Source organism: Lepidochelys kempii, chromosome 23 (assembly GCF_965140285.1).
Source record: "Lepidochelys kempii isolate rLepKem1 chromosome 23, rLepKem1.hap1, whole genome shotgun sequence".
Taxonomy (NCBI): Eukaryota; Metazoa; Chordata; order Testudines; family Cheloniidae; genus Lepidochelys; species Lepidochelys kempii.
Window position 1 is genome coordinate 4,479,826 of NC_136402.1, and position 17,494 is coordinate 4,497,319.

The 17,494-nt window shown below is 41.4% G+C and overlaps 1 protein-coding gene across 3 annotated transcripts in view; it reads left to right on the forward strand.

The window, feature by feature from the left end:
* Positions 1 to 17,494, forward strand: part of WDR62 (WD repeat domain 62) — a 41,963-nt gene that overhangs the window by 17,568 nt on the left and 6,901 nt on the right. For 2 of the 3 annotated variants that reach the window (XM_073321606.2, XM_073321607.2), the window contains exons 16-28: positions 839 to 914; positions 4,394 to 4,505; positions 5,320 to 5,383; positions 6,219 to 6,341; positions 7,187 to 7,317; positions 7,695 to 7,747; positions 8,964 to 9,167; positions 10,116 to 10,267; positions 12,053 to 12,177; positions 12,592 to 12,750; positions 14,174 to 14,300; positions 15,437 to 15,548; positions 17,172 to 17,238. In XM_073321606.2, the coding sequence (XP_073177707.2) occupies positions 839 to 914; positions 4,394 to 4,505; positions 5,320 to 5,383; positions 6,219 to 6,341; positions 7,187 to 7,317; positions 7,695 to 7,747; positions 8,964 to 9,167; positions 10,116 to 10,267; positions 12,053 to 12,177; positions 12,592 to 12,750; positions 14,174 to 14,300; positions 15,437 to 15,548; positions 17,172 to 17,238 (1,505 nt within the window). The remainder of the gene's footprint in view (positions 1 to 838; positions 915 to 4,393; positions 4,506 to 5,319; positions 5,384 to 6,218; positions 6,342 to 7,186; positions 7,318 to 7,694; positions 7,748 to 8,963; positions 9,168 to 10,115; positions 10,268 to 12,052; positions 12,178 to 12,591; positions 12,751 to 14,173; positions 14,301 to 15,436; positions 15,549 to 17,171; positions 17,239 to 17,494) is intronic. The other variant, XM_078850075.1, reaches the window with a different exon arrangement.

Consider the following 17,494-nt stretch of genomic DNA (forward strand, 5'->3'; position numbering starts at 1 on the left):
AGCAAAAATTTCAAACTGCTTATGAGAGAATAAATGCAATTTTAAAATACCCTGAATATGTAAACTAAAACTGCCATTTATAAATAGTTCTATGTCATTTTGGCAAAGTTACTTTCTTGGTGTATGGGGCTAGAACTTGCACCTAACCAGAGTTTCTAGTTCCAAGTCAGTCTTTTAAAATAATAATTATTATTAATAATCCAACAGAGGTTATTAATCACCCAACAGATTTTCCCCTTTCAGAAGGCCCAGCTGTACCAGAGGGGTGGTAACATGCTTCTGTGAGGTTGCCAAAAGGTGACATCTATAGGGAGACCACATATAGCTAAGTGCATATGAGTTCAAGCAGCATTATTGTCTAGAGAGTTAGGACCTGATTTTTTTCCAGTGTGAATTGCAGGTGCTCGGGATATCAGAGACGAGGGGCTAGTCTACATTAGTCTGGTGAGGAGAGCTCTCCCGTCAACATAATAAAACCACCTCCGTGAGGGGTGGTAGCTGTGTCAGCAAGAGAAGGTCTCACACCAACATAGTGCTGTCCATACTGGCGCTTAGGTCTGTGTAACTTACAACTTAGTCACCCCCTTGAGCAACATAAATTCTACTGACATAAGTAGAAATATGTACAAGGCCTAGGGCACACTGCAGAAGCAAGCTGCTTTGTGCTTTTATAAGCAGGCCTTTGTTTTCTGCTTTTATAAAGGCCTTTCTTGATTTGAAAACTACATGGCAAAGTTACCCTGTTCCATTTGTTATGTGTGCACATGAGGCAAGTCTTGACTGAGCCAAATCACTTGTCTACTGCACACTATTAAAATAAGGAATGACCTTCTTACAGAGTCTACAACACTGTCAGTGGGAAACAAAAGTGGTGCTACAAGGGATCGCAAGGTGATGATGGGTCGTTACTAAAGGTAAGCCAGTCATTGCTGCAGCTTTTCAAGTGCTCTGTTGAAACTTGTGCTATGGGTTCACATATATGAAATTAAAGCATAATGTTCTATGTATTGCATGTTTGTATGTCGAAATTCTAAAGAGACATCATCTGATGTAGAGATTACAGTGCCATTGCTTCTAGATTTACAGTCCGGTGAAATATAGGTGTTTGCAAGGGACTATGGGAATGTTCCAAAGTTTCAAGACCACAGGAATGGTCCTTTAAAGAAGCAGGTTATACAAATTATCACTTGGAAAGTCCCATCAACTTTGACAATTAATCAGAATGCCAAGTGGAATGTTAGCTTGTTCTGTCTGCAGTGTTGTTGTAATCAAGTTGGTCCCAGTAGTGGGACAAGGTAGGTGAGGTAATACCTTTTAATGGATCAGCTTCTGTTGGTGAAAGAGCGAACTGTTCAAGCTACACAGAGCTGCTCTTCAGGTTTGTAGATCTTGAAAGCTTGTCTCCTTCACCCACAGAAGTTGGTCCAGTAAAAGATATTATCTCACCCACTTTGACTGTTCTGTGGAAGATGCACATGCCATTACAAGGGCATGACCTCTTGTGAGTTTTCTCTCTCTAGGATTTGTTACATTTCAGGTTAGCAAGGCAGGAGTCACAGTGGTCCCCTGGTTTGGATGAAACTATTTATTCTTCCTCCTTCCCTTGTCCTGGCAATTGGAGTCAGTTGCTCTTGATCTCCAAGTGTTCTCATCAAGTACGTCTTCCAAGCTGACACCAACTTTCTTCATGTCCTTCAGCAACTTGAACCACTTTTTTTTTTTTTTTCCCCCTAGGTCTTTCTCTTGGTCCTTGTCCCATGACTGCTAGCTCTTGTACTCTCTGGCCAACATATCCCACATCTCCTTGTCTTGCATAACCGTGCAATCTCAGTCAATATTCCCTCAGCTTTTTGATGATGGGGTTACCCGCATCATGGCGCATAGTCTATCAGCTCTTCTCTTACTTGGCATTCACCTGAGCCTTCTCATTTTGGCAGTGTGACGTAGTTGTTCTTCTCTCTTCCTCGTTGGCCAGCATTCCGACCCATATGTCATGGCTGGCCTAAGCACAATCTTATACACTTGGCATATTTTTATCGCAGAGAATTCCCATCAGCTCCCTCCATTTACACCAAGCACTCTTCATGCAGCTGCTAGCATCCTAACGTTCCCATCATGGCTCAACACTGAACTGAGGTATTTAAATTGTTGCACAGACTTTAATTCTATACCATCTAGTTTTACTGGCTTCTCATTTTCCCTCTTAACAAGGGATTGCATATATTCTGCCTTTTGTCAGTTGACTTGTAAGACATTTGCTTCTAATGCAGCCCTCCGCAGTTCTAGCTCTTTTTCCAGTTCACATTTATTTTCACAGCACAACATAACGCCAACAGCGAAAAGCATGTTCCATGAAGCCTCTGTCTTAATCTCTTACACCAAGGTGTCCATTACAACCAGAAATAGGAATGGGTTTAGGGCAGATGATCCCTGATCTAGATCTACCCTCGCTGTCAGTGACGCACCGAAACCACAGCTGCTTCTCACTACTGTTGTGCTACCCTTGTACATGTCCATGATAGCCCGAACCTATGTCTCCGGGAGATTGTACGATCACAGACACCACTTTAACAATTCTGTAGGAACTCTGTCATAAGCCTTCTGCAAATCCACAAACACTAAATGCAGTTCCCTGCTTTTCACCCTATACTTCTGCAATATCCGAGCTGCAGACACGGCATTCCATTGTTGACGTTCCTGACATAAAATCCAAATTGGTTGTGGCTTACTTGATGCTCCAGCTCCTCCAAAAGTCTTTTCTCCATAGTTCTTTCCAGCCATTTCATCGTGTGACTCATTAACTTGATGGGTTTGTAATTTCTACGTTCTTGTACGCTTCTTTATGCTTGAAAACAGGGACCAATGGGCTCTTCCTCCACTTGTCGGGCATTTTTCCAGTACAGAGAATTAAGCTGAAAAAGCTTGTCGTTACCACTTCCCTATGGCCAAACGCTTTAAATGTCTCAATCCAGTCCCACTGCCGATGTCCAAGTCTCCACCATGGTGATAGCTCTTGGGAGGTTGTTGCTTGCGCATACTTACCTCAGCTCTTTCTTCACATTCAGTTCATTGAGCGGTTTTTCATAAACCTGCTGCCACCCCCTAATGATTTCACTGTCATCCATCAGCACTTTTCTGTTTTCATCTTTGGCACACTTTACAGCTCCCAAGTCCTCTAATTCTTTGCTTAGTCTTGGCTGATCTATATATTCCTCTTTCCTCACCGTTCATTAGTAGTTCTGCGTATAAGGCTTTAAATTCCTGACCCTTAGCTGACCCATTAGAATGAAACCATTTATTCTGTCCTAATAATAAGTGTCAATCTCTTGCTGATCACTTTTTCCCTATTTTGTTTATTTCAATTTAGGTAGTACTAAGCTCTGCACATCTCTCGAAATAAGCAGCCACAACACTTTTAAAAAAAATCAGTATAATAATTTAGTTCTTCAGTCCTCCATCCTGCAAGTCTGCAATTAATAGATTTCCCTTTTTTTCTGACTGCCATGGCAGGGGAAAAATATCTACTAGTCCCACAGGTTGCCTACAATATTCTGTACCATCTACAATCCTTATGAACACTTCTCTCCCAAAGTGTGCTTGATGGTCTGGGAGAGATGGGTTTTACAGCACACTTAGAAAATGATGAAATCCAGTTTATAGTGTGGACCAAGGGAGGAAACAAATTCCACAGTTAGATATCCCTCACGTTTTAAAGGGCTACTAGGATCTCCTGTCTTGGGAGTGACCCTTTATTCCAGATACAGCATTGCCAACACTGTCAGCAATGGCTGAACGTGGGCTGTCAAGAGCTGCACCTTTGAGATGTTTTTTGCTGTGGCAGGGTCAAGAGAGCCATCCATACGATGGCTTTAGAAGTGCCAATTGTCAGTGTTTCTTTTTGTTCTGGTTTTGTGTCGGCATTGGTGTATTGTGGAGCATGTTTGATCAGTTCTTCCTTAGGAAATCTCCGTTCAGCTCCCATCTTGAGAGTTCTCTTTATCCATTCAGCTGTCCTATTTTCTCAGAAATCCAACCTCTTGGTAGGTTCCCCAGAGCATGTACTCTGTTCAGAAACCTGAATCTGCTCTGAAACAGTCTGATAGCTGTTTCTTCAAACCTTTTGGAGTATTAATCCCTCCAAGACAACATGTCTACTCCTTGTTTTTTAAAAAATAATACCTCTGGGCATGACGGAGCTGCCTGGAAATCTACCAGTTCAACAGTTTCTAATGCTCCCACAATGGTAAATATGTATAACACCATAATGTGTGGTTGAAATTATCTGGGCACTGTACTTACAGTTAACTAACCCTGTGCTCTTTAGGTTTTGGAAGGAGTATGTGCAGTTTCTCATAATAAGAGGAATTATTTGAAATGTATCTTGTTTCTGCAGGTACAGCTGGATCCCTCAGGAACTTTTCTAGCAACCAGTTGCTCCGATAAGAGTATTTCGGTCATTGACTTCCATTCCGGCGAGTGTGTTGCAAAAATGTTTGGCCATTCAGGTGTGCTTTTCCATTTTATCATTATAGCTGCTTATCTCAAGAATACTTAATCTAGAATTTAGCGCCTGTCTCTTTCACTAGTCATTTCACCTGTGAATTGAAAACAACTAAGTTATTAAAGATTTCCCAAAAGCATTATCCTAGCCAACAGTTTCTCAGGTGAAACTTTACCAGGAATAATCCTATGTGTTCTAAACAAATAGTAAACTATAAAGCATAGTTAGTAGTAAAAGGGACATGATTTTTTAAAAAATGCCTTTCATTAAATGATCTTAACCAGCTCTAATCTTAGTTACATAATTCATTTCATCCAGTATTAGCACATTTTAGAACATTTTTAAACTCCAAGCACAGCACAATGTTTTTTGATTGTGTGGTATTGTCTTCCACACAATACGTTTTTCCAAAGCTCTTAGTAATATTTTAATAGCCTTATTGTAGATCAGAATATTCAGTAAGATATCAAAACCTGCATGCTGACTTAACGCTAGCATCCAGAATTGCTTGCATCCAGAGATCTAATATTTAGGAAATGAGAAGTTTTATCAGGAATCACTAGTAGCTTGTGACTTAACTACGGCTATTCCAGTGAGAAAAGAGGAATATGATTTAAATTAATTCAAATCAGGATATGCCTGTAATTTATCTATGTCAACTGTGTCTTCAGTCACTTCATATCGAACCAAGAATATGCCCTTACTAACCAAAACTCATTTTGTTCCTAAAATCGTCTTGAAATAATACTGAAAATTACTACACAAATTCATTGTCTTCTGAACAAGAGACCAATAGGGCTTAATTTCTTATGTTCCAGAAATAGTAACTGGGATGAAGTTTACCTATGATTGCAAGCATTTAATCACAGTCTCAGGAGACAGGTACGTGTGATTTGACAAAATATGCTGATGTCAACACTACTTTGAATTTAATACTCCAAGGGAAGGTACTAAAGTAGGGGAACTATGAATATTTTAACGCATTTACTCAGTAAGCCATTGTTCCTGGGGGAGGGGAATGGGAGGGAAGGGAGGAGGCTCTGACCCTGAGCAAGCTCCCATCGAAGTTACTGGGGGTTTTGTGTGTCTAGGTTTGTCCTAGAATACACAACTCATTATCACTGGTAGCAATGATGAAAGCTGCAGTGTAGCCAGGGTGCAGGCTTTTTTTTTTATTCGCTACGTAGACATAATTTCTAACATCACTATGTTAGAAAACTGCACCATGTCTATGCTACAGCTCCCACCATTGCTACTGTCAATGGAACATCATCAGTGGAAGATTACAGATCTGTTTTAACTAAGTGTTGGCTTCAATGGGAGTTGGACTCGGTCTACCAGATTGGAGCTGAATCTGATGGTATGAACAGGTGAGGTGGTATCGGATATTTCTGATTCTGTTTTGTGGCTTGATGATGGTGTTTGGAGTAGATTTGATTTGGTTTGAGGGTGTTGGGTTGGGGTTTGGTTTGAGGGTGTTGGGTTGGGGTTTGTTTTTTTCTGTTTTTTTTTTTTTTTTAATAGCTCTTCATGGGCACTAGCTCACTGAATTGACTTGATTACCATTGGCTAGAGACTTTATTCGGAACTGAGAAGAGTTCAATAATTTGTAGCATTGGATTTTGTAAACCAATTTGGGATTCTTCAGCCTGAAAGGTATTGCGGAATGCAGACATACCAGAATTTTACGGTCCTAAACAAATCTTTTTATCAACAGTTGTGTGTTTATATGGCACCTTGGCCCTGAGATTACAAACTGTATGAAACAGCACTTAGTGGAGCTCAATCAAATACAGCAGCAGAAGAAAGCCAAGGAATTAAACTGGTCTAATCAAATCAGGTATTAAAGTGGGCTTTCATTAACTGCTTGTTAAGAATTTGATTTTATTGCAGTTCTTATTAATACCTGCAAGTTTTTGGCAGCTCCATGTTTGACCTTCTATGCAAATTATGCAGTGAGCTAACGTGGATATTTGAATAATTCGCAGATGACCATAAAGCTAAGTTTATGGTTAATATACCCTTCCCCAAGCAGTGGTTGGGGGTAGGAAAAGGAGCTGCACAAAACTTGGCAGGTAGCGGTAGGAAGATATCTGAGGGGAAGGGTGCAAGTGGGTGTCTGGGTTAATTGGGAAACTGAGCCCTGCCTAGGGGTAGCTGGGTGTGGTCAAGTAGGGGCATGGCTGCTGGGGGAGTGGGTCACTGGAGTTGGGTGAGTACTGGGGCAGGTAGGTGGGTGGCATCTGGGAGAGTTGGAGGAGCCTGGGGCTAGTATTGAGGCTCCCTTGCCATCTGTCTCCACTCATCAGCCATCATCACCTCCCCACCACTTGCTGCAGCTGGTGCCATGACTGCTCACTATTTCTTCCTTGTGCCAAATGCAGCAGGGGAAGCAGCCAGACAGGAGGAAGACGTGTTCTGTGTCTGCCCAGAGCTGGGCTCCATGGCGGCATCTATTGGCCCACACAGGGAACTACAACTTCAGCCCAGTGGTTGGCCAAATGTGTGCTGCATTGCCTAATGGTATTTTGGGCTGGTAGCCTGAACTTCCCCTGGGGATAGTGGCCACTGCCATCTCTGTTATCTGAATTTGGAACTTTCTTATGTAAGACGTGCATGAGTAACAAGTAAGGCAGAGTGGAGCGAGGATGCAGGTAACGGTTGTACACTTACAATGTTTCTCAGGCGGGAGACGTATGTTGCTGTTCCAAGTGGAAGGATGTCCCAGAAAGCAGAAGAGCCGACTGACTACGATACTGACGAGGAGAGAGAAGAGGACTCCTCTCTGCAGACTCCAGCCAAAGACTTTGACACAGGCATGCGTTCCAGCTTAGTGTGTCAATCAGTTGTGATGTTTATGTAAACTTACTGTCTTTTTGCACTCTCCTGCTTTTACACCCTGAGCCTTTTGGAAGTTTGTTGGAGAATCACAGAGGAGGGAGAGGGGAATAGAAAATATCCTAGGTGGTGAAGGAGTCTTTTAAACTTCAGTAGAGTGGGAGCGTGTTCCTGTGGTCAAAACACAGTGTAACATGGTTGGCTGGCCTGTGACCCTTTAGGGTCAGACCATCCTGTTACACGCAGGATTAGAAATCACAAGGTCCCACACTCTTCAGCCCATTCCCCTGCAGCAAATGCTTCCCAACATAAGCTTTATTTCTTATCTCAGCAGTCTCTTGGTTTTGTTTTTCAGATCCGATCTGCATACTAACTAATGGCAAGCTGCCTATGTGGGCAAAGAGACTGGTAAGCTGGGCGTTATTATGTAGCTGTATAAAAGGGCTTTATTTGAGAGGAAGGATGATGCAGTGGCTAGAACTAGCCTGAGACCTGGGTTCATTTCCCTGCTCCACCACAGACTTCCTGTGTATGCTTGGGCAAGTCACTTAGCCTCTCTGGGCCTCAGTTCTCCAGTTATACAATGGGGACAATAGCACTGGGGTGTTGTGGTGATAAATACATTAAAGATTATGCAAAAGATCTTTGAGATCTTTTGATGAAAAGCACTATCTACGAGCTGGCTGGTATTGTTGTCCACACATCCCTCATCTAACAATAATAGCAACAAATTGCTGGCCACATTTCTCTCCCTTGCCTTAAATATACCCATGAGAGGGGCAGGAGCAAAGATACATAGAATCTAACATGAGCTTCATGAAAGGCGAGGCATTTGACAAGATTCTGACTCTGCAGGTATTTTTTTTATTGGCGCCCCGTTTGCGGTTGCATTAAACTCTCTCATAGCATGATCACTAAACCTGTGTTTCTGTCCCACTGCCAGTGCCCTAAACAATTATTGGAGATACAGTTGGGCACTTAAAAAGAAAGCTGTCATCATCCTTTGCTTCCCCCATTTAATTACGCAAATGATTAAAAAAGTACGGAGCATATGAGATGTTCTAAGGAGTCTCTGTTACTAAACTGCCTCTGTAGGTGCCCACTTTTATGATGATTTCAGAACCCTCAACTCAAACAGTTTGACCATGGGGCAGGGCTAAATGCTCATATAGTGGCCATGGATTTGACATTATAAACCAGATTTATAAAAGGGGGTCACCCCAAACTCTTCCTCTTCTTCCATTGATTTGAACAGTGCCTGGATAGTCTCCCCCAGATCAAGACAGGCCATCCAAATTCAGAAAGTGCATTTGTTCTATTAGTAAAACATCAGCCACCAATCAGTATGGGCTTTTCTGTTTGAATCTTCAGCAAAATGCCTTTCCTTTTAATCTACTAACTGCAGTTCTCCAAATGCGTAACCTTCTGATCTCAAACTGATGTCTTGGCGGCTAAGTAAAACAGTGATTTTTCTCTCTCTCAAACACATTGTTTTTGTTCTTAAAATATTTTAAGTCTATTCTTTTCATTACTTAACTTAGAACTGAAAAAATTATTGCAGTTGCATTTGATCCATAGAAACTACACACAGTGCTTAAAAACCTGGAAAACTTTCTTTCTGTAGCTGGGAGAGGCAGAAAATTCGGACAGCATGACATTTAACCCAAGGGTGAATTACCAGCCCCAAGGACGATGGGCGGAAAGTGCTGACCAAGAGCCAATTAAAACCCTTTTAGACACAGACATGAGTTACTTTACCCCAATAAAAAATGACTTCCTGGGTGACACTGAACTCGAGCCAAAGAATCTGGACCAACTACTCTTGGAGGTTAGTGATCTCACGTTGCTTATAGTTAAGATTGTTTTGACTGTCCTCTTTTTACTCTTTTAAGAGAACCAAAGTCACTTTGTTCAGAATAAATTTTATTTCTGTCAATATCCCTTGTTTGTTGCAGTTGCTATTTATCATTAAATATGACTCCTGGGCACTTGTACCCACCCTACCTTTTATAAAGAACCACATCCAGCCATCTCCGAGTATGTCTACGCTACAGTGCAGTCAGAGATGTGATTGCAGCTCAGGTAGGCATACCTGTGCTAGGTTTCATTTAGCTAGCACAACTTAAATAGCAGTGAAGATGCAGCAGCATGGGCTGTACATATTCTGGATACATATTCATGTTCCTACCCTGAGCTGGGATCCATGTTCCCATGTCGTTGTCACTGCTATTTTTTACAGGTTTCAGAGTAACAGCCGTGTTAGTCTGTATTCGCAAAAAGAAAAGGAGTACTTGGCACCTTAGAGACTAACCAATTTATTTGAGCATGAGCTTTCGTGAGCTACAGCTCACTTCATCGGATGCATACCGTGGAAACTGCAGCAGACTTTATATACACACAGAGAATATGAAACAATACCTCCTCCCACCCCACTGTCCACAGTGGGGTGGGAGGAGGTATTGTTTCATATTCTCTGTGTGTATATAAAGTCTGCTGCAGTTTCCACGGTATGCATCCGATGAAGTGAGCTGTAGCTCACGAAAGCTCATGCTCAAATAAATTGGTTAGTCTCTAAGGTGCCACAAGTACTCCTTTTTCTTTTTGCTATTTTTAGTTGCACTAGCTAGATTAAAACTAACACAGGTATGTCAATGTGAGCTGCAATCACACCTCGGATTGTAGCGTAGACACGACATACCCTTAATGTCTGCAGGCCAATGTATAGCTTGAGAACCTTTGTGTTTTAAGAAGAAATGAAGCTTTGTATTTCTTACAGACTGAGAATTCCCCTAGCAATGTCATTGAGGACTTCAAACGCCCGGATCTCTTCTCAGAGGACGAAACAAATCAGGAGCCTGAATCTCTTGAAATTAGTGGAAACAGCATATATGATGCACAGACTGGGGACAGCTCTTTAGAGGCAGAAAGGTTAGTATTGCTACGCAATAAGATTACATTTGAATGTATCTACATATTAGCCCTCCCTTCCTTTGTGCCAAATTAAAACTCTTTGTAGAGCTGTATCAAGGTATTCATTCATATGTTAGTCTTAGCAGTTCATAGGTCTTATTGGGCTGAGTGTCTCGTGTGATCTAGAATTAATTTCCCCAAAGTACTGGCAATTCTCTGTACAGCACCTAGCACAATGGGGTCTTGGCCCATGTTAGGGGCTACTAGATGCTACGATAATAACTGCAAGACCAACCAGTTGAATGTTTCCTATGGTGGAAAAAGTCAGTTTGCGGCTGGGGGTCAGAAACTGGGAAATATCTGCTTTTTAAGGGCTTTCCATTTAGCCACTTGTCTAGCCACCTCCCTGGTGAATCACCATGTCTTTGTTGTGAGGATGCATCGTTAAGCTCTTCTGTAGTCAAAGGACAATATAAGCCTATTTATGTTGCAAAATATTTCACTTTAAGGCCCTAGTGAGGTTAGAAAGCAATCCAAACAACTATTGTTGGGCAGATTGGAAGAACATAAGAACAGCCATGCTGGGTCAGACCAAAGGTCCATCTAGCCCAGTATTCTGTCTTCCGACCGTAGCCAGTGCCAGGTGCTTCAGAAGGAATAAACAGAACAGGTAATCCTCAAGTGATCCATCCCATGTTGCCCATTCCCAGCTTCGAGTAAATTTGGCTTTATATCATTTGTTGCTCCCTCTCCCCCATTCATGCTGTAAGCAAGTGATGTTCCCCATAGAGTTATGGGTCAGCTGCATGATAGTTGGGACGTGTCTTTGCCCTTCCTTCATAAGGTAGTGCTTGCCTCCTTCACCACCCTGCAGCTAACTTTCCTATAGATCTGGTTGCAGTGTTGAGTATGTAAGGTGCAGGAGTTCGTTCCTCGGCTTTTCTGAGCTCCTTCTGCAAATCTGTTCCGCTTATTAGGCCTTGAATGTCTCTCTCTAGATCTGGTGAAGAGAAGACAAGATAGAACTACTTATCCATAATTGCAGCTTGTTACTCTACTCTTTTTTCTGTCCTTCTACTATTTTCCTTCTGTCCTACTTGCCTGGTTAATATCCAGCTCTTGGTTTCTCAGATGGCTCAGAAAGCTTCTCGCCTGAGAAGGAAAAGGTGGCAGTTCTAAAGTATCTGCTAGGTTTGAGTAATGGTTCTTGATTGCTAAGGGGGAAAAAAGAGTCTACCATCCAAACACACTTACTTGTGATGTGGATATTCTGAGACTCTCAAACAGAATTTCAAAACTAACTTTTTTCAGTGTAACTTCTAAAAGTTCATTCACTCTTATTGCTAGTATTCTGATGTGGGGACTACCTCTCAGGATGAAAGAGTATTTTAGTCTCAAGAAGCAGCAGGCCCAGATGCTCAGAGGTATTTTGGACGTTAGGCGCCTAGATATCTTTTGAGGATCTGGGCCTTAGTCCTGATCCTTCCGGCTGAGCCTTTGAGCTAGAATAATTGTGATGGTGGGATCTTTTTTTCCACTCAGTGTTATCCATCTGTGCAAAGCCAGACTGGAATTGCCAAGTCATATAATGTAGATCAAAATCTACTATGTGATGGCTGAATACCACTGACCTGGATTGGATTTAAATCTAGTTGCCTACAGATGAAAGACCCTCTCTGCCTGAATTATCAACTCTCCCAGTGTATCATAAAAAGGCCAGTGCTTTAACAGTGCTTTGAAAATTGATACATTAAGAATTCTCACAATCTGCTTTCTCCTTTTTTTTTTCCTTTCATTTTCAAGTAAATATGTGAAGGAGCTACATCATCAGCCTCTTTATCAGAAGGAAGTCAAAAATGGGAAAGACAAAGGCTGCCCTGTCACATCTCTGGATTCTGAAACATCTGCTTTTGATCGACAGCAGGAAGGTAATATTTGAAAATACAACAGCATAACCAGCCTTTATAATATTAAAAGGTGGAAGGGTGATAAAGCAGCGGGTTGGGGCTTAAAAATCTCTACTTGTATGGAGCTTAATATCCATGGCAGTTTTGGAAGTATTTAAAACGGTTTTCTAGGATAAGTTCCCAATTCAAAAACACTGTTAAAGCTGGGTGTGACTCTGAGCCTGTGAATAGTCAGGGAATACTTGCACGCTTAAAGTCTCACACATGCTCGAGTGCTATGTTGGTTCGAGGCTTACAGATCTATTTGATCACCTGCCTGTCATAACGTGATTTTTTTTTTTAATTAATAAAAAACCTAACACATGCCAGACTCAGTCCTTTTGCATCTCCTCTTTAACTTTTTTTTCTTTCTTGATCTGTGTAATGTAATGCTAGATGAGGACTCCTTGGGCTCAGATGGAGACTTGGACGTAGAAATAGAAACAACTGATTTGGACGGAAACATCCGGAGAGACAGTTCTTTACCCCAAACCCCAGAACAAGAGAAATACCTGAAACATCATTTTGAGACCTTGACAGATGCCCATGCTGAAGGTACCACTTAAGTTTCAAATAAATTATGAAAATAATGCCATGTATGGTTGGGGCTTTGTAGGGTTGTCTTCATTAAGATGAGAAATTGATGATACAAATCAGGTATATGTTTGTGTGGTCTTGGTGACATACAGAAAATGTCCAGAGGGTCCTGTTTCCCTGCACATAGAATCAAGCATTTCCACATCTGCCCTTCTAGGGGCTCTGTGACCCAGGAGTCCTGTCCCTCTGCTTCCTTTCAGGGGGTTACTCTCATAGCTCCTTCCTCTGGCTTTCTGCCTTCTACACCCATCCTATAGCTTGCAACCAGTTTCCTAGCCTGTGTCTGCAGCCAGGGAAACCCCTCAGTCCACACAGCTCAGCAGTGAACTGCTATGTGGCCTATTGACAATGGGGGATGACTGCCCAAGGCAGCAGCTGTTTAAACTACCTGAAGAAGCTTGATTTCTCCATTGAGCGTGAAAGAGTGCTGGGCTCACCCATTGGCTTTAACAAGTCTGTGATTGTCTTTGGATCCAAGCCATTAGCACCTTTCAGCATTACAGTATGTAATGTTTCTGTACCCATGCACCTCAATCGTAATGACTGTATGTTAAAATAAATCTATGTAGTGTAGTAAATTGACACCCATTTTGCATCTTATCTGGAATTGTTTGTATAGTAGGATCAGTCCCTCCCATTGAAGTCAGTGAGAGTTTTTTGCATTTGAGTTCAAAGATCTTGTCTTTTTCATCTCAAAGCCAATACAACTGTCATGTATGACTCGAAGACATAATTATTACCGCAGCCTGTCTAACTGCTTGTTGGCTTTCTTGGGGGTATTTCAAGGAGCTTCACTTCTGGCAGCAACCTTTGAAATTGCTTCATGTATGTGAAGTTCTTCTATATGCCTTTATTAGTATGTATTCAGTATCTGGAAGGCACACAGTACTGAGGCTTAAAGTGTAGCTCACTTCAGAACCCAGGCAGATTGCACATGATTCACTCTCTTGAGGCACAAATCCTGTGGCTTGTCTTGGTTTTTCTACTCTGATTCTGTATTTGAAATCAGATGGTAATAAATTCCTAGCTCTGATGTAGCACTTTTCATTCTCTGATCACAAAGCACTTTACAAAGGTGGTCAATATAATTATCACTATACTTCACTTTGCCTGAATATTCTATCCCTTTCCACTGCTTTGTGGGTGTCTAGTCTGCTGGACTGTAAGCTCTTTTGGAGCTGGATCTGTCTGCTACTGTACAGCGCATAGCACAATTGGACCCTGTTCTCACTTGGTCCCTGGGCACTACCCTAATAAACATGACTTTTTTTTTTTTTTTTTCCTCTTGAACTTTTTCATTATTGGTCTGTGATTGTAGAGCAGTGGGCCTAGGGAATCCGAACGCAGTTCCGATAGGATGTTTCTCTCTCCTTAAACCCAGAAAAGTTTAATGGCTGCTTAAAGGATTTGAAGCCACCTGAAGATGCGGATGACGAAAAAACCCTGTTCTTGAATCCACGTTTGAGTATTTCTGCAAGATTTCTCTCACGCTGCCAGAAGAACAGTAGGTAGGTGCAGCGTGTTTCCTGGGTCCAAATATATCTTTTCATATGGTTATTTCCCCCTTTCACTCACCAGTCTGTCTCAAAATATCCTGTTTATAGAGCATCAATCACCATGGTATCTGAAATAACTTAAGACAGCAAGATACTTGGTGCAGAGACTTTGTCTTGTCTGTAAAGTGCCACTTACTTTTTATTCACTTTTTGCCTGTCATTTGAGTTCTCAGAAAGTGGTACTGTTGATCAGTATGACTCCAGCTGCTAACTGTGTACACTAGTTCTTCTAGTCCAAGACAGCTGGATAAAAGATAGTGACAGTGATTTAAAGGTCAGGGGTTTCTAAAGCACCTAAGCAGTTCCAAACTGTGTATCTCCTTGACTTCCAGTGCAACTTTAATCATTTTAAATCCATTAGGTGCTTCTGAAAAATCCTGCACTAAGTCGATAAGGCAGCTGCTTGTGGGCATTCCATTAAAGAGGTTTCATTTCAAGCTTTAAAATGCAAGTTGAGCATCTTAGCTCCAGAAAGTAGAACATATGGATTCTTGCAGGGTCTAATCTTTTTGGAAACTCAAATAGGACTTTAATATTTCACTTGGGAACAGAGAGGACTAACCTAAAGTATTAGATTCAGGTCTTTTAAAGGACATGAAGAAGAGCTCTGTGTAAGCTCAATAGAAGCGTTCCAATGAAAGTGACCTCATCCTCCTTGTCCAACAACCAACCTGGGACAAACACAGCTACAACAACACTGCACACAATACTCGAATGCAGTGATTCTCAAACTTTTGTACTGGTGACCCCTTTCACATAGCAAGCCTCTGAGGGTGATTTCCCCCCCCCACACCCTTCTAAATTAAAAACACAAATTTTTCTATATTTAACACCATTATCAATGCTGGAGGAAAAGCGGGGTTTGGGGTGGCGGCTGACAGCTCGCATCCCCCTATGTAATAATTTCATGACCCCCTGAGGGGTCCCGAACCCCTGATTTAATGTATGTAAACTGACATATCTTGTCTCTTGGCTGGTAATTTCAGGGCTTTTGTGGTAAAGCTCCTTGTCTATCATAAAGGTTGTTTGGTACGCAACTTTAACTGATAGATCAAACCTGATTCAGATTCCTGTATATTTACATCCAGGCTTGCCGCTGCCTTTCTTCCCAGAGCACATCAGCAATTGCAAAGTACTACAGATGCAACAGACCAAGTTAAGGAAGAGAGTAGATTGTCTAGTGAGGCCAAGAATTCAGAGGTATGTTCATCTTCCAAAGAGAACCCTTCCTGCTACAGAATACTGAATGAGACACTGCGTCTTATTACAACAAGTGACTGAAGTGTGACACAGGGTGTGTTTTGAACCCCAATCCTAGAAACTGACCACAAATCACACTGACTGGATGGGAAATTCTCAACCTTCAAAGCAATAAACAATCACATGGTTCATTGTTTCTTGGTCTAGGGCTCTGTGTAAATCAAAATTTTTAGAAAATTCATAAGAGCGTAAATGGCAAAATATTGAATTTTACAGAGTTTGCACAGAATAAATCTTTCAAGTAAATTTAGTCAATTTCAAGGTTAGAATGAATTTTTACAAATAACATTTGAGACTTTTTACTTGTAAAAATTCATTCCATCCTTAAAATTGGCTAGTTAAGATAGTTTTTTGTATTAAAGTCTTTTTGCAGAGATTTTCCTGTTCAAGCAAACACAAACAACTTAAAAGATCACTGTTTGGGGGCCATGCCTTCCATGAAATTGATTTACACAGGGCTCTAGTTATCTTTCTCCAACAGTTATTTTTTCCCCTCCCTGTTCTCTTCCCCACCCCCAGAGGTGATGGCATTAAATGAACTAGAGAAGGATAGTCCAGTGGTTAGGGCTTGAGAGCTGGGTGACCAGGGTTCAATTCTTGATCCTCTGCAAACATATTGTGTGACTCTGGGCAAGTCACTTAGGCCCAGATCCTCATAGGTATTTAGGCTCCTAACTTCCATTAAACTCAAAAGCCTAAATACCTTTTGAGGATCTGGGCCTTAGCCTCTCTGGGCCTTAGTTCCCCATCTCTGCAAATGGGGATAATAGCACTGTCTTGCATCCCAGGGATGCTGTGAGAATAAAAATAATAGTTGTGAGGCATCAAGATACTGTGGTGATGTGGGAAATAGAAGTACCCCAGATACGGATCCTCCAATCGGAGACTAGCTGGTATATTGCCCGTGATGATACCCAAAGCAGAAAGGGGACCACTGGGTTTTCAGATGCTCAGTGGCATTTGTGACACCGCCTGTTAGGAAAATCACCGTTTGACATGTAAACTGAATCAATTACAGATTCACTATCACAATTAAAGATTATGAGGCTCTCTGGTGCTATGGTGATAGATCAACAGCTACAATACAGAAGGATTTTCATTGTTCACTTGCTTCCTGTTTTAGCAATGTTATTTGCTCTTAGTGCGGAAAACAGAACTGTTACTATGAGTGTTGGAAGTTGAGGGGAAAAAATTATTTTCATGAGTTTGTAATTTTAAATCCACCTCTGTATTCTGTTAAGTTTGTAGTTCCTGTATCTAATAAATACTGGTTTCCTCTGTGTTCTTCTTCAGTGGAACATAGCACAATGGCTACTGCAATACGAGAACCAGGATGTATGAAACGTATAGTGTATGTCTTATTGAGACTTGAGGGTGTGATTTATTAAAGTATGTAATGTAGGTGCATAAATCCAATCTGAAAATCAACAGGACTGGAGTATTTTTAAAAATGCCACCTTTAGAGGATCATTTCAAACTTTTGTAACACACTGTAGCCAAACTAAGATCTTTGTTATATTGGTTTATTTTCCAACTTTTCTCTGAATATTTTTTTTTTTAAAGAAACCATTGGAGGAGAAGCCCCTTGAGGTAGTGGAAAAAACAGACCCCAAGGCATGCAGTCCCTCAGGTAAGATGCTGATTGATTGTAAGAAGAGATGCATGCTTCATTTGGGAAAGGGGAAAAACATGGAAAATGACCCAAGCACGCTTCACATTTTGTTCCCACAAGTATACAGCTGGCTTTCTCTCTCACACACACACACACACACACACACACACCTGAAAACATGATTTAGTGCCATTTGTCTGTCGGAGTATAGCAATATAGGTCTTAAAAAGCTTGGGTACAATTTTCAAAAATACCTAAGTTCCATTTTCAAAAT